At 37.7% G+C, this 23,711-nt stretch overlaps 1 protein-coding gene across 1 annotated transcript in view; it reads right to left on the bottom strand.

Moving 5' to 3' along the window:
* Positions 1-23,711, bottom strand: part of LOC149224281 (putative rhamnogalacturonate lyase B) — a 480,785-nt gene that overhangs the window by 180,314 nt on the left and 276,760 nt on the right. Inside the window, exons 9-10 of the mRNA XM_089386062.1 lie at positions 9,094-9,184; positions 8,838-8,979 (exon numbers count right to left, since the gene is read on the bottom strand). Coding sequence (XP_089242188.1) covers positions 8,838-8,979; positions 9,094-9,184 — 233 coding nt within the window. The remainder of the gene's footprint in view (positions 1-8,837; positions 8,980-9,093; positions 9,185-23,711) is intronic.

The following is a 23,711-nucleotide window of genomic DNA, read 5'->3' as shown; positions in this document are numbered from 1 at the left end:
CTAGAACTAAAATTCAAAATCTAATTATTAAACTAATCTAACTCTAAAATTTAATTCTAAAACTGAATAAAAGAAAACTAAAGAAAGAATGCCCTTTTTTAATTTTTATGATTTTATATATATATATATAGATAGATAGATAGATAGATATATTATGATTTTAAAATTTTAAATTCAAAATGAAACAAACCTAAAACAAATAAAAATAAAATCTAATCTAAAACTAAACCAACACCTAATCTATAGAAACTAAAGGGACCTTTTATTGCTTTTTTATATTTTTTATATTTTTTTTTAAGTCAAAACGAAATAATACTAAATTTAAATTAATTCAAAATCTAAAACCCAAAAGAAACTAAGTTAAACGAAATTAAAGCTATATAAATAAAAATTTAAAACTAAAACTATGTAACAACAGAAAATTTTACACTATAATCCTAACGTAAGAAAAAAAGAAATCGTATTTGCTTGTTTGCAATTGCAGGTTTACGTGAAGGATGGACGCAAGGAAGGGACGCAGGGCTGCCTGAAGGCTTAAGGAGCAGGACGGAGGTAAGGAGTGTTGTGTGAAGAAGACAAGGACGCGGAGAGACAGGCAGATAGCAGAGAAAGGAACGCAGGTGGCTGAGGGATATGATAGAAGGATTTGCAGATTTGCTTGCTTACTGCAGGTCGAATGATGAAGAGAAATCGTGATTAGAGGCGCAGACCAGCACGCAAGAAGGGACACAGATGGGTGTAGAGTTGGCTGGAAACGTAGGTTAGAGCTGCGTGAGGAGCCGCAAAAAAAAGGTAGTGTGCAGGTGAACATAAAGAGGGAGGAGCTGAGGGTAGCTGTTGGCAGCTGAAGGAGCTCGATGAAGGCCAAGAGTTATGCCTAGGATGGTCAACGGATGGGGTGTGATGAACGCTGAAAAATGCGATGATAGAAATGCGTGGAAATGGAAAGGTGGCAACACGATGAATATGGCAGTGATGGAGCTGCGTGAGGGAGAGGGTTTTGTTATGCGTTTGCTGCAACGATGCAGATAGGTAGAGACGTGGGAAGAAAAATCACAGGTTTGGAAGAGGGAGCGAGGAGCTGCGTGGGTATGGCAGCAGCTTTGTTTTGCAGGAAAATAAGAATGTGTGTATGTGTTTGCAGGTTCGAAGAAGGGTTGACGGCAGCAGAAGATTAGATTGGGCTGTATGCTGAGGCTGGCAACAGGTGAGGGATGAACGCAGAAGTTTAAACGCTGCAATGTAAGGATGGCAACTGCGTGAGAGAGTAACAGTTGAAATGGATGCAGATTCTGATTGATAACACGCAGGAGTGGTATGGCTTGTGCAGCTTTGAGGTCCTTCTGAAAACTAAAAGAAAATTTAACTCCCTTTGCTTCAAAACCCTGAAACAAATTTCCAGATTTGACAGTGATTGAATTTGAAACCCTTGGACAACAAAACAGTGCCCCTGTAAGAACCGGTTGTGAGGCCAGATCTTACCCTCCAGGGCCTAGATCTGGCTTCAGGACAAGATTATATCCTCAGCTCCAAAACTTGTAACAACAATAGCAAAAATACCCAGAAATGATATATGAAAAAACTAAAAACCCTACAAATTAATTACAATATTTACAGATTAACGACTCTAAGTAGCCAGATTTGTCAGTAATCCACAGCAATATTTTTAGAATTTCAAGTTTACTATGAGATACTTCAGAAAACTTCTCATGCATTCAAAAGATAAACTTAAATGATAAACCCAGGATCAAAACTGGTTAGGCTCTTCCAGAAAATGCTTTTCGGGAGTTGGCTGGTTCAACCGAGAACTTCCCCAAACGCTCGTTGATCCTTTCAATCTAGATTTGCTTGCACAGCTCACTTTAACTATCAATAAAAAGGGAAAAAACAGTAGTAAAATCCAAATCCAATGGAGATACCTGCCATTATTTTCAAAAACTTTATTACTATTCAAACGCTAATGAGTAAACAAGATACTTGTGTTCAACATCACTCTTCACCAAGCTATTACTAATGGCTGAAAATAAATTTATGCAGAAAATGAAGCAGCTTACAACATTTCAGAAGAGTAACACAAACAAGATTTCAACCCCAAAGTCTTTCTTTATTGCTCAAGAAAAAGTTTACAAGAGAGCTTTCTTCAGCACAAGACTCATAGATCAAATGATCTCAAATGACCCCTAACAACCTATTTAAACGAAAAATTCCCAACAGCTAGTTCGAGTGATCCATGTCAAAATGATCTCGACCGTCGATGAGGATCAAAAATCCCTTTTAATCTCATCCGTCGAATTTTTAAATGGATTTTTAATATATTAAAAAATTGAAATTCTGCATTTATTTACTCAAAAATTTGACTTATTATTTTATTTTATTTTTTTTGAAAAAAAATATTTTTTAATTGTTTTTAAATTTTTAAATTTTATTATTTTTATCTATTTTTTTTATTTTTTTTATTATTTATATCTTTTTATTATTTTATTTTTTTTTGGATCCTCCAACTTAGCCTTTGGAAAATCACCTAGGACCTAGGACTTAGGACTTACGAGGGGATTAAAACATTTTCTAACCCTCAAAACACTTTACATCATGACAATTGTACATCACAAGGGGGAAAACCCATTTGACATAGACCCTCATAAACTACCCAACTTTGCGACACAAACATAATCTAGCAGATCAAGAAACTTGTAATAACCTAACCAAATAATTAGGATTATTTTCAAATTACTTTTACATAGACTCAATTTAGCACACTAGGACTCCCCTAAGATTCTAATAACAAAATCCATTCCAACTTTCGGGTTAGGCTGAAGGAAAACTCTGCCGATCATGGATCGGTGAGACAAAAAGCCTTCCAGAATGTAGATTATCACTAGAAAATTAGGTTTGCCTAGACAATTTACATACATGACTCAGATCTGCTAAGATTATTTACAATTTACACATGCAGACTGGGTTTACAACATAAAATGATCGGGTTGATGATGACAGTCGAATGGCACGAACATAACGATCAAGCGCTATCCCTTTTGCGAAAAGGGGGGTATACTGCGATGGGTAGTGGACACGTAGTGGTCAACACAAGGCTCTACAATATAGTCCTTTTGAGATACTGTAAAAGGTGGGAGGTAATGCCTATAGACTCAACCTACCACCATACGTGCACATTTACTCAATGGTGAAAATGGAAAATTTGAAACTCTATGAGCCTTCCATGTTGGATATGGAAAGGGAGCAGGTCCTACCTTCTATAAGGGATTTGGCCCCAGATGCTCAGGCTGAGTTGATAAAGGAAACAATGTTGTAGAGATATCCAAAACTACAAGACAGGGGCATCATCACCTTTGGCAGGTTGGTTTGAAAGGATAGCCTCTAGGCAAGGCTAAATGGTACTCTAGGGAGATGGTTTTTTAGAGGAAAATTTTCCTCAGCCCATTTAGTGAAATATTCTAGGGAACAAAATCCTTTCAAAATGGGGAGGTATGATTCGAATTGGATCATTATATTATTTTTCATCCATCTCAGTGCTTACAAATCTGGATTGAATAATTATATTATTTGTCATCCATCTCGATGCTTTCAAGGTGGAAAAAATAGAGAAATTAGCTTACAGGAGCAGTTTTAACAGTAGGACCCAGTTTGAAGATTTGGGGTCAGAAACCTTCCAAACTCAGTTTGAAGCCTTAAATGATGTTTTTGGGGGTAAAACTTTGTTTCATAAGTGCCGCACCCCTTGACACTATTCTACACACAAACCCCTTTAGATCAATATTTAAATTTACTCCCAAGGAAGGTGCATAGCCACACTACATTATTTGGAAATTGTTGTTCTCTAGTTTGTACTACCTTCTCTGAGATATGTCAATGCTAGCAGATTTCAATGTTATTCATTATATCGAAGAGCAAGTCTAAGTCTATTTTTGAGAATGAGGTTATCCCATTTTCTTCTTTTAGTTCTATGCGGTAGGATGAAGTACACCATCAACTCCTAGCTAAGGGAGCTTTGTTGTTCAAAGATGCTAAATCTTTTGATCCCTTATAGCTTATTTTATTATCTTCGTATTAGTAGTTTTATTGAAGAGGTAATGTTTGTTCATTGTATATACCTTTCACCTTTTCCAAAATTGTTTGTTTCTAAATATTTTTCAATAAATGTAAGATGTATTTTTCAAAAACACAAATTAAGTTAAAATTCCACTCAAGTAGAGGTCTTTTGTTCCTTTCATGCTTCTATGAAATTCCTTTATGTGATAACATGCCTAATATATAGATTTCCAAGGCCCAAAATCCCCTTCTATAGCTATGACCCTTGTCTTGTTGATGTACCTAAAATATGGTTAAAATGTCCTACATGTGATGCAAGATACCAGATGTCTAAGTGAGATGAAAGGTACATTCATTATGTTGTCAATTGACAAAACTTTGCTTTGGAAAAGCCATTGGATTACCTCAATGTTGTCTTATGGTGTTGTATTGAACTAGCTACTAAATGGTATGGGTCAGTGTTGTGAAAATCGCGATAAAATGAAAAAATCGCGATTTTTTCCCTCTACCGATAAAATCGCGATAATTAAACGAAAAAATCGCTGGATTTTTTTGCTGATTTTTACTGAAAAAATCGCGATAAAAACTGAAAAAATCGCTGGGGGTCGCGACAGCGTAGTTTTATAACGTTTTTTTGGGTTTTTTCATGCGCTCATTTGGACAGTCGCGCGCGGAGGGAGGAGGAGCTCTTGGAGACCAAGCTGAAGAGGGTTTTTTGCCAAATCTAAGTGCTTAGAGGAGGAAATTGAGAGGAGACCACCGGTTTCTCCATAGAAATGGTATGTGGATTAATTTTTTTTTGTTTTCATTGTTTAAAAACATTGTTTTTGTATGTTTTTCATTGTTTTTAGTTGGGAAACTTGGTATGGGCACCATTTTTCTTTTGTTTTCATTGCTTTTAAAGATTTTTTTGTATTTCTTCATTGTTTTGGGTTGGATAACTTGGTATGACTATGGGAACCATTTTTTTTTTGTTTTCATTTTTTTGAAACATTGTTTATGTTTTTTTCATTGTTTTTGCCATTTGGTTGGGTAACTTGGGTTTGGAATGGTTGGGTAATTTGTGTTTGAAACTTTGAACTTTGGAATGGTTGTTTTAGGTTGGGTTACTGGTAACTTGGGTTTTCATTGTACAATCATCAATGTAAAAATTAAAAATTAAAATACTAAATTGTAATTTGTAAATTTGTAACTTGTAATTTTGTAAATGCTAAATTGTAATCCTAATCCTTATTTTCCCATAGGTTCACAACTGCACCAAAACACCATTCAAGACTTCAAGTTTGCAACTTCAAAGTTCAAAAACAAACATGCCAAGGAAATTGGATCCTTTCTGGGAATATGGTGTACCTGATGCTCCGAATGATAGAGTAAACTTGAGTTGCAAGTTGTGTGGAAAGGGGATGTCCGGGGGGGTGTACAGGTTGAAGTTTCACCTTGCAAAAATCCCTGGACATGATGTGGAGCCTTGTACAAATACAACTTCTGAACTTATCCAAAGAGCCATGAGAGCATTGGAAACTTTAGAGCAGAATAGAGAGGCCAAAGAAGAACTCAAAAGGCAACTAAAAAGGTCAGCTGAAGGAAGTGGGCCAAGTGGCACTGGTTCTACTGCAGCATCAGCCAATCCGGTAGCTGCATCATCATTTTTTGTTCCTCGAACCACACCTGGTTCACAGCCATCTATCGGTTCAATGCTAAAAAGAACTGAGAAAGAACAAGCTGACAAGTTGCTGGCAAAATTTCACCTCTGGAGTGATATTCTTTTCAGCATTGTAAGGAATAATCCATTTTTCCAACCTACTATTGATGCTATTGCCAGTGTTGGCCCGGGGTACAAAATCCCTTCTTATCATGATTTCAGAAGCCGGATTCTTCAAAATGAAAAGCGTGACTGCACCCAAAGATTGGAGGATTTTAGGGAATCATGGGCACAAACAGGATGCACTGTTATGTCAGATGGTTGGACTGACTAAAAGGGGAGAACCCTTATAAACTTCTTGGTCAGTTGTCCCAAGGGGACTATGTTTATCAAATCTGTTGATGCATCTGCACAAATCAAAGATGCAAGAACTTTATGTGATTTGCTGGATGTGTTTATTTTGGAGGTAGGTGAACAACATGCTATCCAAGTCATAACAGACAAAGCTGCAAATTATGTTGCTGCTAGTAGGATGCTTATGGACAGACATCCTACTTTATTTTGGACACCTTGTGCTACCCATTGTATTGATTTGATGTTAGAGGACATAGGGAAAATTCCCTTTGTCAAAGATATTGTTGACTCATCAAAAAGCATTACAAAATTTATATATAATCATACATCTGTGCTTAACTTGATGAGAAGATTCACCAACAACAAAGAGTTGGTGCGCCCCGCCATTACACGGTTTGCCACTAGTTTCATATCTCTTCAATCCCTCTTGATTTCTATGTGGGATGTGAAGAGAATGTTTCTTTCAGAGGAGTGGCGTGCTTTGCCAATGAGCCACAAACCAGAAGGTGAGGCCATATGCAGACTAGTTTCATACCAGGAAGACTTCTAGGCGGGAGTACAGGAGTTGTGCGTCATTACTGAACCTTTGGTAAAGGTTCTTCGGTTGGTTGATGGTGAGAAGCCCACAATGGGCTATTTGTATGAAGCCATGGACAGGGCCAAAGAAGCCATTCGGGCCTACTATGATGATAAGGGAGATGATGGGTTTCAGAAACAACTCCTATGGGGAGTGATTGATGAGCGATGGAACAACACACTCCATCGTCCCATTCATGCTGCTGGGCTTTTCCTGAACCTTTCATTTTCTTATGCATGTGGGTTTGATTTTGATGCTGAGATCATGGATGGATTCTTATCCTGTGTCCAGAAGATGGTGCGATCTCCAAAACAACGTATAGAGATCTCTAAACAAATTGAGACATATAGGATGGCAGGTGGCACATTTGGCTTTGAGATGGCTATCACTGATAGGACGATTAAAATGCCAAGTATTTTTTAGTTTGTAACTTTGTTTCAAATTTCATTGTCTCTTCAAATTCCATTTTTTTCTTATGTTTATTTAAAATTTTATTTGTAATTTTGTTGTAGATGCATGGTGGAAAATGTATGGTGGCAGGGTACCCCTTCTGCAAAAGCTTGCCATTCGCATCCTCAGCCAAATATGCAACTCCTCAGGATGTGAGCGCAACTGGATTGTATTTGAAAAAATACACAACAAGAAGCGCAACAGGTTAACACTTAAACATTTAAAATATTGCAAATTTCCAAATAAATTTTTGAATTCATTAAACAATATTTTTTTTATAATTATTAATTATTATTTCATGATCTTTGTACAGGTTGGAGTCCCAGCGACTTAATGACATGGTCTACGTCTACTACAATCTTTGATTGTGGGTGAGGCAACTTGAGAAGACACCTGATGTGGATGCCATCTCATTGGATGGGATTGACACCACTGCTGCATGGAGGGTTGAGGCCGAGAGGCCTCTCATGGATTCTGCTAATGATTGGTTAGTGCAGGATGTAGTGGAGGGGGAGGAGGAGCAGAAGCAGGAGGAGGAGCAGGTGGAGGAGGAGGAGGAGGAGAAGGAGGTGACACCGCCTGCCTAGGCTACCACTACCACCAGTAGAGGACGTGGTCTACCTCCTATAGCTCCTACTTCTCGTTCTTCAACTTCTAGAGCACATCAGACTCCACTGCCATCTCCACCAGCACGGGCACCAGCATCTACATCTAGAGGGAAAGGGAAAGTTGTGGCATTTTCTCGCAAGAGGGGCAGAGGAAATCAATAGGATTAGACTTTCATTTTATTGTATATGACATTATGACATGATGAGATACATTATCATATTTTTTGTTGATATTTTGAGGCTGAGTTGGGACTCAGGAATCAGGGCTTACTATTCAAGACATGATTCAATGTTATGTGTGATTTTAGCGCTAGAAATGATATTAAACATCTTATATATTAGTTTTTTTATCATATTTATGTGTCAATGTATTTATTTTATGTTGTAGATGGTTTAGATATTAAAAAAATTGAAAAAAAATGAATATTTTTGTACCAAACGATTTTTTCCCATTGTTTCCGATTTTTCCCGATAATTCTGATTTTTTCCCCGCACCGATTTAATCCCAATAACAATTAATGCAACATTGGTATGGATTAGGGGTTCATTGTCAAATTATTCATACTAATGATATTCAACCCTTGTCTATGCTTGCGTTGTAATAAGATTCATCTATAAGATTTTATAGACTAAGCAATCACCTTTTAATTAGCATTGCTAAACTATATTCATTTTTTCTAATTGCCTATTGGCTTATTAACATGTATGTTCTACATATAGAAAACAAAGCCTATAAAAATCTCTCAATGATATCTTTAATGAAAGGTTCCATGCCAATAATGTTTTCATTGCCGAATAAAAAAACTAAAATTAACTCACAAGAAACCCCACTGTTCAACCAATATGACCATTTGATAAGACTTTGTACTAATCAACCTTATAAAACTAATAACTATAAACCTAATCAACACAACCTTACCTAGCAGGAGGTCATGTGGAAAAGTTAACACATATTAGTTCCATCTATAAATTGCTATCCACCATATGATGCCTTTCTTACTCACAATTGACTATCGTAATGACTTTTATAATCTCAATGCTGAGCTGGTAACACTAACGTCATATTTACATGAAGAAAATGTGCACAAACTGATGTCAACATAATCAACGAGTTGAAACTTCAAATCATCATTTCTGGGTTGGAGTTGTGATTTCAAACCTGAATATATGTTAATCGAGCCTTCTTTCATATAGTCACCAAGAACACCCGGCACCCAACCATAGAGATTGTAGGTACCAGGGCAAACATTTTCTATAGAGAAAAGCCCATTCTCATCAGCTTGACTCCAAAATTGGTAGCTCTGTTAACACAGAATATAATTCCAATCCCCACGCACACATATCAAAAAGGAAGAAAATACAAAAAAGAAGGGAATTATCACAAAAATTAATAAATGTTATGATTAAGTATACACCTTACTCTCTTTTTGCCAAGATCCCTTTTCCCCAGGTGTGGACAATCCCAAAAAAGCAAAACGAGCAGGGTGAACATCCTCAACAGCATATCTGAACATAAAATTGAGTTAAATAATTTAAATGATTTTAAAAGAAATAGCATGACCAGGTATTCTTGACACCAACATTTACAAAGGAGAATTGAAAATCAAGGATTGTACAACTCCTTTAAAAGATTTATCTATATAAAAACATAAATATAGATATATGTACTCAAATGAACAGGGTACCATTCGAGTAAAAACCAACAAACCAAGCTTGTTGATTGAAACTTTGAAACTTTTGATAGGTCTCAATGAATATTAGTGTGTTTGGTCTTGACGCCTAAAATTGTTTAGATGGAAAATCTGTGTTGAAGGTGGAGTGAAGTGCGGATACAAAAGAATGAATGTTATGAATCTCATTTCCTATGCTAGGTATTTTTGATGCAATGTTATTGACTTTAAACTTTAAAGTTTACACTAGACATTTCTCTTTAACTAGCACCAAATTTTCTTCACTAGCAATTTTGTATTTTTTTAGAAAATTACGATAATTTGGATTATTATCTGAGTAGAATTGAGATAATTTACAAGAGAGTGTAAAAGTAAAGTGCAAAGAAAGAAACAATAGTTCAACGTGTGATACTCTAGACTTCATGAGATTGGATATAGTGTTTCTAATAAATGGGAACTTTGGTGTTCGACTTTGATGTTTGGATATCATCTGCTGGATACCGAATACAAGCCTCAAAGTGGAGAGGCAATCAACCTCCCTGTAGGAAATTTGCTGTTCCATTTCCAATGTCCATTACATTCTAATTTGAAAGAAAGTATTTTAATTTTGAGCAAAATGTTTTCTGATTTTTCATTTTCATGTTTTAATTAAAGTGATTATCGTCATCTAGATTCTAGATTCTACCTAGATTGATGTCCATCGCTCCTAAGCCCAAAAGGCATCCTGATCAAGCATGGGAACATGCTATCAAGATGTATCCCATTGATAACAAGAAGTTCAAGTGCAAATTGTAATGATCCACCTACAATTTACAAAAAGAATGTGAATATTAGCATATCACATGCACTGCATTAGTAATGTGCAGTGTTACCTGGGAGCGGAGCGAAAGCAGGGAGCGGGAGAGACATTTTCAGAAGCTCCTAGTTTGGGAGGAAATCCCGGAGTGTTTTTTATATAATATATATATTTTTTATATATTTTATATTTTGATACATATATGTCAACAAAAACACGTAGAATAATGAATTAGATATAAAAAACATAGAAAAACATAGATTGAACCATACAACAACAATCATCTAGAAGTTATAATCTTCATCAACCACGTCCACAAGTTAGTAACATACAACATATTGAGTCTCGTGATTCATCAATCTTAAAGTTTCAAGCTTTCAAACTTCAATATATAACATTTATCATCATTGATCACCAAAGTTGTACTTGTAAGCTAAGTGTAACCATTACAACAAATAATATTTAACATGAAATGAAATGTTATAAAATGAAATGAAATGAAATAACTTTCAACTTTCATGAAGCATCATATTCATAATTCATTACTAATGAGTTATAATTGCCAACTTCAAACTTAATTTGTCATATATTATTAAAAAAATATCATAATAAATATGAAACAGTCAATAGTTATAAAAGCTACTAGAAACTAGAAAAGAGAAGTAAATCTATTATCTATTTCTTATGCTTGGGCCTCTTGCCACCACGAGAAATGTCTAATTTTTTGGTCTTGTTGAAAAATCAGGATCTTTGTCATTAATATCACCCTCTAAGCAATAATATCCAGAGGTATCTTTGTCATTACCTCTGTATCTGTATAGGGATCTTTGTCATTAACATCACCGTCTAAGCATTAACATCAGATAGAAAAAGCATAGCATGTCAAGTCAAGATTTTGTTTGAGTGATGCATACATTTTTAGGAGGGTCATAATAGAGGAGTTCGACAACCAATGTCACTAACATCAAGGTACATAGAGGGATTGGTGCTCTTGATTAAATATGAGTTCCATACCCTAATACATGACAAAATTCAATGGAAACATTGCAATCCCCCAATCCTAAAATCCTGAAAAACTGATAAGTCTGCTGGATTTTGAATGAAATCTAAAATTCTACTTTCTCCATATGAAATCCAATGAGGCCGGAACCACTCTCAAACATCTTGAGTCATTTCATCCTTTTACTTTAAGAATTTAACATTACCATGAATAGCATATCAATACTAGGGCCTACACTTTATCATTAAGCTACCCCACTCAAAAATTATTTGTTTCTTTCAAAAAAAATTGCATTTCGAACATTACTACAAAAAAAAAAATTGCAAAAAAGGGCAAAACGCTCCCGAAAAGGCAGAGAGCGAAAAAAAATTTAGGAGCACACTCTCAACCCACTCCCGAGTCGCTCCCACCCGAAGTGCGGATTGGAAGCGAGATCGGGGGGGGTGCTCCCCCCGCAACACTGGTAATGTGTTAACCATTTATGAAAAGTCCAATGAATGAATTATTGACATACTAAGTAAATAACCAGACTCATTAGAATATAATAAGCATATTAAGGTGGGTGACTTGTTATATATATACCACCATAATTAACATATTCAAAAAAAGTAAATTTCGAGTATTTTACAAAATAAAAGGGTAACTATAATATTATTAGTTATGCCTAAATATTGTATTAATTATTGATATTATTAAATTAATGAAATTTTATATTAAATAAAATTAAAAGAAATAATTATTAATAAAAATATAATAAAACATAAGATGACCCTATGCAAACTTTACGAAAACCATAGAACATATATAAAGCAATATAAGGCACGTAACTTATATGGTGTATAAATATTATAAGCGTTTAAAAGAGAACACTGTCAACATAAATGCAGGTGGCGGATGCTTGTTCAGTAGTAAACCAAAGCTTTTCACTTAACCCTTCGCTAGAGGAATTGGGGAACAAAAAAATTACCGTCTTGAAACAGTTGAGGTTCCTATATAAGAAAAGGGGGTTTGCCTTCGAAGGCAAGTTGGCATGGAGAATGCAGTACATGAAGGAAGAATTTACAGTGAAGAGCTACAGTTAGAGCAACCTTAATTGTCCTTGAAGCTTTTGGGCACACGGGCCAAATTACTTCAAATTGGAAGTATTTTTGAGTTGGGTACCAAGATTTTGCCTAGTATGGCAAGTTGGAGTTGGTCTTTTGGTAACAAGAGAGAATTTGGAGCAGCAACAACCTGGATTGATCTCAACAGCAAAAACAATTTCCAGGTATTCTTCTACAAAAGTTTAAAATTTTAAACCAAATAATTGTCTACTTAAGAACTCCTTAGTTAGGGTATTACACAAATACAGTTTGAAATTTATGTTTGGAGGCATAAACATGTCGAAACACCACCTAAAATTATTACCATACAAATATGTTATTGTTTATAACCACTGCCTTTAAGAGGACACAACCCAAATGACAATGGTTTTGGAAAACATCTTATTAAACAAAACAAGCAAATCTAGGATGAAGTTAGAAATTGCAGGAGTTGATAGATCTGAAATGCCAACTCCCAGTAGGTGCTCATCAAATCTTGCAAGGCTAACCATCACCTCGCCTTTCTTCCAACCTTACACAAGACCAAGATCTCAACCATCCTTGGCAAGTGTTAGTGAAAAGAAGAGGAGGTGGGAAGACTGTGTAGTGAGGCTTCTTGGTGGAGTCCCCTATCTTGGACACATTTGAGGAGAACATTGAAGCCTTTGACATGGTCTTTCACCCATCCTAAGGAAGCATCCAACCTCTTGAATCTCTTCTTGTTGGATATTTTTACATGTGGCATGGCCTCTTATATTCTATGTATTGTTTGATTTGTTCGCTCTTAGTTTGTGGATATTATTTTTTTATGTATTCCTAGGATAGAACTAGGGTTTTAGCATGAATATTATTATTTTATTATCGAGGAGGCCTAAACCTCTATATAATAGAGGCTCCTCCAACTTGAAATAGTTGTTAAAAGTGCCCATGACATTTTAGACCTATTGCTAGACATTTTTGTGAAGGCTCTTGGAAATATATGGGTGCATTCTTGTTTGTGTGAGGTTGTAATGTCCCCACTAAATAATTTTGCTAAGTAAACTAATTTTTCAATTATGGTATTGAGAAAATATTTTGTCATGTAAAACTTAACAAAACTGGGTTGTGGAGGCCCCACTTAATTTTTGGAAAAAATGGAAGCTACAAACATTGGAGAAAAAGAAAAATTAAATTGATAGTGGAATCTGGGAACCACCCAAAGGGGGAAATTCAAACCCACTGGGAAAATCGAACTAGGGAGGAGGGAGAAAAAGGAAATCGAATTAGTGGAGCCCACAAGGAGAGAAGGGAGCAACAACTATAAATGAAAAAGTAGGGCCTCATTTTGGGATCTTTTGACAATTTGACATCTAAAATATAGTTCTCTTGAGTTGTTCAGCCAAGTCAACCAGTGCTACTGAGCAGAAGAGATTTCCAAGCAGAAATTCCAACTCTACCTTTGGTGAACTTCGAGTGTCATCCTAGGATAGCAATTCAGGAGAGATTTCCGAGCAATTGAGAAGCTATTTCGCAGACCTTCCATCAGCTTGGGTGTATTTTTCTAGGGACGCAGAAGCCAAATTCATGGGGTTGAGGGAGCCAGCATAGAGGGGGTGTTTGCTTGGACTCTTTGCAGAGAGATTGCCACAAGAAGGACAAAGATTTCCCTTGGCGATTTGCAGGGCTGAAGGTGTGGTATTTTGGAGAGTTGATTTGCTCATACTTGGCGCTTGTGCAATATTGGGCATCTTCTGTGCACTCACTGAGACTAGGAGTTTAGGGGGCCTTGGAGCTAGAAATCACGTGGAGATTGGGAGAAGAAATTCGTTGGAGTTGGAGGGGACTCCATTGAGGGAGATTTGGGCATTTTTGCAGCAACATGATTTATGTAGCTTCTCTGGCAGACTAGTGAGAGCAACAAGCAGATTTGGGGTCACTACTCACTAGTGACTTATGGATCTAGCCCAAACCCTTTATGGGTTTTTGTGAGTTTTACGTGGGGAGGCTCCAATGAATCTGGCTAAACTTTCTGATCAATTTTGAGGCCCAAAACACAGGGTTGATTCTAGCCAACAGCAACAGTGTTTCCATGCAGCGCGTTGTTGTAGTTTCTAAGTTTACTTGTAGTTAGAAACCCTCCATGCACTTTATTTGATTTATTCCTACCTACTTGTTATTTTCCTTAACAAGTTATTTACAATGTAAATACTGAAAATAAACACTAGTGCATGCTCAACATATCACAAATCAGCAACTAAAAGAAACAAGAACAAACACACCATATGACACCATTATTTTTGGACTAATGTCCTCGGAAAAAACCCAATGTGGGAAAACCAGTGCAGCGATCTGAGGGTTTTCTTATTAAGAAATATCAAAGTACAATTTGGGTGTCGAAACTGGCCTACCCAACAGAGAATTTCCTTGGCATTAATATCTCTCAGTTTCTGACACATCTACTAGCTGAAACCCCGGATAATCCTTCCAGCAGCTACTCAGCACCAATCTACCCCAGAAACCCCAGCGTCTACCCAATCTGGACTGTGTCAGCCTCTCCTAGCCCATTGTTGGCCCTACGTCAACCTATCTTGGCCTGTGTTAGCCCCAGGAGGCCCAGTGTCAACTCTCTGAGCCTCTGCGTCAGCTATGCTAGTCCCTCTAGTGCTCTGCGCAGCACTTAACTGCCTCTGTGTGGCCCTGCGTGAGCATTGGTTACTCCTACGTCTCTCTCTCTGGCTGCTCTCCCGGCACTATCTCTACCTCTCTGTCTCTGTACTCAATGCCCCTCAACTACTCTCCAATCACTGATTCTATCTCTCTTAGCAAACCCTGCTCTAGAGAATAGAATGACTGATCACTCTAGTGTATTCTCCAAGTGACCCTCAAGCCTCCTCTTATACTTTTCTTGTTGACATCTCAACGACTGAGATTAAGTCCCTAATCAACGGCTAAGAATAGATCTGGCTTGATCCATGTCTTTTAGACCACTCTAACACAGATTCATATTAATACACATTAATATTTTATTTTCCCAAAGTTTAGACTTAGGGACTCCATTAAAAATATTAATTATTTTAATATCTCCTAATCTGTTTAGAATCTGCCCAAACCCTTTCTGGTTATTGGAGATCTCATGTGCCCCAACCTCTCCACCCAATTTCGTGGCTAGAGCACATCCGATGCTACCCCAAATCAACATGTGCAATTCTTTCCAGGAACTTTTCCAACACTAAGATATTAGTGATCACGTATTAACACCTAGGTTTTGCCATAGCTTGCAGTAGCAAGCCCAGGTTCCATTTCTACCACAAATATACTAATATTTCCTGATTAATTCCATGGTTCATATTTTTGGCTCCATTTACTGTGTTTACTAATTTTGATTTGTGTCATCATAATTTTATTTTGTTGTACCTTAGTGCATGCATTTGATCTTCACTAATAATTCCTACTTAGGAATATTATAGTGGTATCAAAGCATGTTCTTGGCCAGTTGTGGGCAAAATAGCAAGTGATGCCACCCAAGTACCAAGTAGTAGTGTTCCACAGAGGCAGAGGAAGAGGTAGAGGAAGGGGTCGTGGTAAAGAAGAAGAATCTGACCATTACTTCGACACCGAGATTGATCATGCTAGAGAGTGCATGAAAAATCAGGGAGACAACGAGCAGCATAGACAGAATGGGCAGAATCAGTTGTTGGAGGAATTAGTGAGGTTGAATTAGTAGATGTTGAGGCAAAATCAGCAAGTTACAGATATGATGCGGCAAATGTTGGGTCCACAGTTGCAGAACATACAAGGAGGGTCCAACGAGGGAGAAGGTGGGTCCCAAACAGGAGAGGCGAGCCATGTACATGCATGCACAAATAAACATTTGAGAACCCACACCTATGGCCAGACACCTAGATCCACAATGCCTCATTTCTTAGAGGAACAAGAGAGGGAGAGAGAACTAGATGCATTTGCTGAGCAGATGAGATTGTTCACAGATAGGGTTGATGAGTATGAAGCATTGGATCCTAGGTTCAAGAGAATCCTATCATTTGGGGAATATGGCCACCTAAAGGAGAAGTACAGACCTAAGGTAGGAACATCTTCCAGAGGAGGATAGCAGCATCAGAACTCGGACACTCAGAAGTTGGCAGGGAAGGTGACATTGCCCAACTTTGATGGATCAACTAGAACTTTAGCTAGCGCATCGATTCAAAAGCTAGATACATACCTCCATATGAATCTTATGTGAGAGACAAATGTGATCATATTTTCCACTCTACACCTGGATGAAGATGCGCAGGAGTGGTGGTACCATTGGTTGGTCATGTTGACCACTGGAGTGATACTTGATGATTATATGAAAGGCTCCATGCCCGAAGATGATCCAAAGGACACTTGTATCATCAAATATCATCAATCAACTTGAGAATTTTAACTCTACTTCTATTTTCTCATCATCTTTCTTGTACCCAGATTCCACATCCTGCGGGGAATTTAATAAGTGGTCCTAGTAATGATGAGTATTGAGTCTGTAACAGGCCTAGGATGTTGGGACTCGATCAGAGAACAAGTACACCATGGAGTGTTTTTTTCATCTGGTTAATTATCACCCATGAAAATAACAGTGTTAAGGCAATTCCTAATGCGTCGCCCTCCACTATACAATTTATCATCTCTTGCCATGCTCGCACTATTAGGAATATCATTTTAGTAGTTGAAGCTCTTGGCAGTGGCCTATAGAAGCATCCACCCACCAAATAGCTTGTATGTTATTGAAATTGCCATGCAAACTGCCTAATCCAAATCAAATCCATAAATCCAAAACAACACCAAAAAACTTAACAACAAACAGCTATCTCCGTCATCCATGATCCCATGCATGATGGTCATTCAAAAGGTTAATCAATCCAGGTATATCATTGGTTAAATCTTTATTTACACCAGAGCAATGTTGCTCTCTCCTCTCAAGGGTTTCCAACTTTCCTGATTGTTGAGAAATCTAGGCAGCTAGATTAGGGTGATTTCCCTTTACTTTGATAATTGCTTCTTATGTTGTTTACTTCAACTTGTAGTATTTATACTTAGCTTCTTCTTTTGATTATTATAGTGTTCATATCATTAGACAGCTACCAAAACATGAAGATCAAAAGAACAAATGGACACAAGATGTATGCTGCTAGCCAAGGCCAAAACCTCTCCTAGAGAGGAAAACCCACAAGAAATTCTTCTCTTCTTACAGAATATTCAAATGACGAATTCCAAGTCCTTTAGACCCAAGACTAAGATCCAGGGCAAGTCAATCTTCCTTTTAAATGAGCTTCTCTTTCACAAAGTCAACCCAAGTCAAATCTTCTTTATTTGCACAACTTCAACCCCTGCAACAATTTTTCGGCCTTCACTACAAGTCTACACTATTTCAGCCCTCCTGCAACTTCGCACGTGTGGGAGAAACAGGTTAATTTTGTCCTTCATTCTTCATCATTTGGCTTGCCTCTTCCTTCTAGACAAATAGACTATTAAACTTCCTTCCCTTCATTAGATTTTCAGCCCTTCTTATAGTTCTGAAATTTCGTCCCTGTAGTTGTAGAAACCCTAGCTTCTTCTTCGCACGTGTGAGAGATAGAAAGAGAAAAAATCAGAATTTTTGGCCTTCTCTCTTTCTTCTAGACCTTTTCTTGCCTTCCTTTCTTCTTCTCTTGCTTCCTTGATCAAATCATAAGATAGTCTTTTAAATGAGGTTGATGGCTTCTTATATATAGGCCTCCTTGGATTACGAATAACCTTAAATACGGTTGACTTCTTCTTTGCAAGCCGACTTGGTCTTGGAGGGATATTTTTGACACATTTGACTCAAAAATAATTATTTTTACTTGTTACAAAATTCCCAATAGGGTCTAATACATGTGACTATGACTCTTTTGACCTTTTTTTACTCTTATGACAAAACCAAGAAGAACACCATGGGTGCTTTGACCTAGAACACTTTAACCTTTGTTAGTTTTTGTAGCATCAGATGTATTCTAGACACGAAATTTGGTGGAGAGGCTAGAATACATGAGATCTCCAAAACCCAAAAATCGTTTCTAGAAATTCCACCTAGAAATGACTTAATTAGATTATTAACCAACTTTTAAACATTTCCTAACTCTAAACTTAGGGAATATCGTTAATCAATCAAAATTAATTAAGTCAAGGTGAGAAACATTTAGAAACTCACACAGATCGACTCCAAGATGATCCTAGCCCTTGATTAACTTTTAATCTTGGTCGTTAGTGCTCCAACAGTGGATTATAAGAGGAAGTTGATGGGCACTTGGGGAAGACACACCAGGACACCAAAACTTCGATTTCCTTGGCAGATGGATTTCCAAAGTAGCAACAATCAGTTGTCGAAGAGCTAGAGATCGAAGCAATGAGTGAGGGGCAGGGACAGTGAGTCCGGAAGAGATTTTCCAGATCCGGAGAGTAAACTACAGGAGCATCGAGTTTCCTCAGTGACGATGTGCAGAGGAAACATAGAAGCTTCAGAGGTAGCAGTTCGATTTCGCCAGACAGAGCGTCGATTCATTCCTGGAGGCCAGGAAGATTCCTGGAAGGGACTAGTGAGTCATTCTCAAAGGCTGGATTGGGCAGACGACTTGATCAGTAGCAGTTCAAGGCAGAGGATATCAGTGGTTGCATAGGCTTGACGTAGAGACCAATGCAGGGGTTTCGTGGAGCCCATTCAGAGTCAGTTTTGGATCTGGATTAGTGTCGAGTGACACAAAATTCATCTCACTAATTTTTGTGGCCAATTTCTCCTGTAGTGCATTACCAGTTTGTGCATCCAGATTGTACTCAAATTTTCACTATTGCATAATAATAAAACCCTCAATTGCTGCACCGGTATTCCCATGTTGGGTTTTCAGGGGACAATTTCCAAAAATAACAGTGTCATTTTTATGTGTGTGTGCGCTAGTATTTTCTAAAATTCCAATGCTATTTATTTTCCACAAAATTTTATTTGTCAAGGTTGTAGTGTGTTCGATTTGATGTTCTCGTAGCAATAAACTGAATAATTCATTTATCAGTTAGAAGAATTAATACCAGTGGTTGCAATAGGATTTCAGTGGTGATATTTTCACATGGTATCAGAGCCTGAGTGATCAGTCAAGAAGCTCAGAAGTAAAGGAAAAGAATTTCGCTACTCAAAGGGAGTAGCAGGCCGAAATTCTTGAGGCAACGTAGTTCCTCGACAAGAAGGCAGAGTTGCTAGGGCAAGGATTCAATTTTCAGTTGCAGGTTGGCAAAAAAGTAGAATTGTCCGAGTTAATGATTCCAACAGTTAGAGGGGGCAGTTGCAAATCATATTTTCATTGAGCAGATTCCTTGGTTGGACGCAAAAGGTTTTGTAGCAGTTTCAATTGTAGAATTAGCATCAGGTAGAAGAGAAAAGCACACACAGCAGAGGGAAAATTTCTCTCATGGAACTTCGGGTCTCAGGAGTTTGATGTTTCCAGCAAATTGGCAGTAGCAGCTAGCAGATTTGTGCATTCCAGAAGGGAGTGCGAGTAGCAGAGCAGTAGCTAGGTAGAGGGAAAGAGGGAGTTTTCGATAGATGCAGAGATGGCCACAGTTGGACTTAGAGATCAAGATAGGTTGGAGGGTTCCTCTGTTGAGTTTTGTAGCTTGGGAGGTGTTGACCTCTACTGGTCAACTACCCATGCAGTGCACCCCGTTTTTTTTGACAGAAAGAAGCAGCACCTGATCAGCATGTCCGTGCCATCCTGCCATCATCAGCAGCTTGATCATTTTTTGTTGTAAACCCAGTCTGCATGTATAAGTTGTAAATAATCTAGGCAGATCAGAGTCATGTATATAAAGCTGCCTAGGTGGACCTAATTTTCTATGATAATCTATGTCCCGGAAGGTTTTTCGTCTCACCGATCCATGGATCGGCAGAGTTTTCCTTCAAACCTGACCCCAAAGCCGGGATGGATTTTGTCATTAGAACTTTAGGAAAATCCTAGTGTGTTAAATCTGCTAGATTATAGTTGTGTCGCAGAACTGGGTGTTCTGTGAGGGTCTGTATTAAATGGGTTTGTCCCTTAAGATGTAATTTTGTAAAAGTCATGATGTAATGTGTCCTGAGGGTCGAGAAATGTTTTAAATCCCCTCATGAGTCCTAAGTCCTAGGTCCTAGGTGATGTTTCCGAAGGCTTAGTTCAGTGATCCATTTTAAAATGAATTAAAAAAATTAAAAAATGAATAAAAATAATAAAATAATAAAAAATTAAAAAATAAAGCAAAAACCCTAACTAATAAAATAATAATATTTTGAGTTCATAAATCGACGGATGAGATCAAGAGATGTCTTGATCCTCATCAACGGTCGAGATCATTTCTACATGGATCACTCGAACTAGCCGTTAAGATCATTTCCTTTATATAGGGTCTTAGGGGGTCATTTCAAGGGATCTGATCTGTGAGTCTGTACTAAAAACTTAAAAGCTCTCTTGTAATCTGATTTTCTGGTTAATAAAAAGACTTTGGGGTCCAAATCGTGTTGGTGTTACTCTCTGGAATTGCTGTGAGATCTTTAATTTTCTGCATATTTCAGTTTTCAGCCATTAATCATAGCTTGTTTTTAGAGTAGTTTGAGCACAGGTATCTTGTTCACCTGCTAGGGTTTGAGGGCTGCTAGGGTTTCTGAAATAATGGCAGGTATCTCCATTATTTTTTGAAATCTAGCAGCACTTTTCCTCTCTGTGCTGATGGTTGCTTGAAGATGTGCAGGGAAACTTTTTAGTGAAGGATATTTGTGGGCGTTTGGGGAAGTTATGGGCTGAACCAGCCGACTCCCACTGGCTCTTCTGTGCAGAGCCCAGCTGATTGTTCCTTGGGTTAATCATTCAAAGTTTTTTTTCTGTTTTACATTGAGAGATTTTCTTTCTGTTCACAGTGAAGTTCAAAATTTCTGATATATTGAAAACATTACTGCAATTATTGTCAAATCTGGCATTTCAGGGGCCAGCAATCTGTAAATTAATTAGCTAATCTAGGGTTTCCAAAATTCTGCGTTCCGCATTTCTTATTAGGGTTTTAAATTTTTGTTTTATACAGATTTTTTATTTGGGCTTTTGTTTTCTTTTTGCAGGTATAGGGTTTTGCCAATTGCAGGACCACCGTCAGAAGCATTTTGAACGTATGAGCCTCTGCCGTCTCCTTAAGCTGCAAACGCATATCAATCTGAGGGTCAAGCAGCAAAGCATTTGCCGCCACGCAGGCCAGTCACTAAGCGAAATCAGTTTGGATAATCTGCAAACTCCAGCGTGAAAGATTTCAGATAAAACATCAGCGGCAGATCCGTTTCCAAAACGAAATCATTCGCTGCGAAATTTGTCAGCTTTGATCTCAGTCAAAACCGAGCCAAGTCACGCACACTCACGCATTTTCCGGCTGAGTATCATCGTTTCGGTTCCTTGGGTTCTACGAATATGTACATGTCTGCGCAGTACTCAGATCAAAACCATTTAATGCTTTGAAGGATTCTGCCTCTGTCTGCATTTAGAACAATTTTCACGCGGATTTCTCACGAGTTACATCGTAGGAGCCATATTCACCGCCAGCAACAACAGTTACGATTCGTCACAGTCAATCTCAGCACGTGGTTATGGCCATCACGCAGGTATAATGTAAAAATCGATTCACTGTTTATATGTGTGCTGAGCCAGGGTTTCAAAGCCGTGTCCCATCACAATTTGCCTGGCCGATTCATTTCAGGTAAAGCACTGTTTCATTGCCGCCGTCATACGCAAGTTTAAATCGATTTTTTGGTCGCCGCATCACACATTTTTACATTTCTTCCTTCGTGAGCTATATCGCGTTTATGATTACTTGATTGCGTTTTGAAGTTTTTCGTAGCCGTAGTCTTACGTTTGGTTTAGATTTGAATTATTTCATTTTCATTTACGTTTTCACTTTTTTTTGGTTTTTAGGTTTTAATTTAATGAAATTCTAAAAAAATCGATATTTTGTGGTCATAGTAATGTGTAAGCTAGCGTAGATTTTTTTTAGGATTTCATTTTAGTTATGTATTTTAATTTATTAGATTTTAATTCTTTTTTTTTATATAGTTTCATTTTTATATAGGTTCATAAAAATTAAAAAATAAAAATGTTTTTGTTAGATTTTTTAAATTTTAATTTATTTTTTTTGTTTAGTTTAGTTTTAAAATTAGATTAGTTTTAGAATTTTAAATTTTTTTAGATTTATTTTTAATTTCCATAACATTGAAAAATAAAAATTGAAAAAAGATTTAAAAAAAAAATTGAAAAAATAAAAATTTTGTGGAAAATCATTTTGCCAGTTTCAGTTGCTTTCGCGATATATCTTTCATGCTGAGATCTGAAATTTTCAAGTCGAAACACGAAATCCAATGTCTGGTTAATAATTCATGATGCTCATGGTGGTTTAAGGCATTTATCTCTTCAAAGCTTTCAGTTGCCGGATATCGTTTTGGTCACATGATTTAGCTGATGATAGATGGTTGTTGTTCATGGTCCATGTTTCTTTATCATTTAAAAAGTAATCATTTAAACATTGACTCCACAAGGCACTGGTCAATTAAATCTCTAAATCCATCTAGTGCTTATCATATCGTGTATCGTGTCTGCCACCCAACTGTTTGGCAGTTGGTCTTCACTATCTCGCAGGGTCTACCCCCCTTAGCCGCGGGAGACGGGCTTAAACGGAGGGATCGGGGATCAAAGTGACAGCCCCCGGTCCGAGCGTTGTCGTGCCAATCTGCGCGACAACAGGAGGTACTCCAAGCCTTGAGGATCGAGGGTTTGGAGGAAGGAACTACACAAATGGCAATGTGGGCTTGAAACCCAAGTTTGGGGTTTTGCACCCATTGATGTTGGGGACATAACTATTGAGAGATTTCGACATGTGATGGATGAGGATGATAGTACTCGTCGAGACGAATTTGACGCATCGAAAATCATCTGATTCCGAGTTTTGGTTGAAGAGAAATGAATTTTTGAAGTTAAGAGGATAAATTTGTCTAGTTGGGCAGGTCGGCTTGAGGTTAAAGTAGTGCCCAAAGACAAATTATTTGTAGCCACTTGACGCCTATAAATATAGGTCAAGTGTAAGGCATTTAGACACATCCAAGAAGCATCTTTCATAGTCTACAGTGTACACATCAAGAGAGGCAGCATGAGTGCGGGCAATGTGAGTGCAGGCAGCGCAAGTGCAGAAACACGAGTGCAAGAACGCGCGATTGCAGGAACACGCAAGTGCGGGAACACACGAGTGCAGGAAAGAACGAATTCAGGAACGCGCGAGTGCAGGAACGCGCGAGTGCAGGAACATGCGAATGCAGGAGCACGAGTGCAGGCAACACAAGTGAGGGTTGAGCATGTAGGAGACTGCACCAGGGTGATGCAAAAGCAAAGCAAGGCTAGGTATTTATTGCAGTGTTGATAATATCGGCGATATTCGGAAATATCGCGATATTTTCGGCAAAACG

Source organism: Pinus tabuliformis, chromosome Q (assembly GCF_031772625.1).
Source record: "Pinus tabuliformis cultivar Carrire ecotype Pingquan chromosome Q, CPIR1, whole genome shotgun sequence".
Taxonomy (NCBI): Eukaryota; Viridiplantae; Streptophyta; class Pinopsida; order Pinales; family Pinaceae; genus Pinus; species Pinus tabuliformis.
This window is presented reverse-complemented; position numbering and strand designations above follow the sequence as displayed.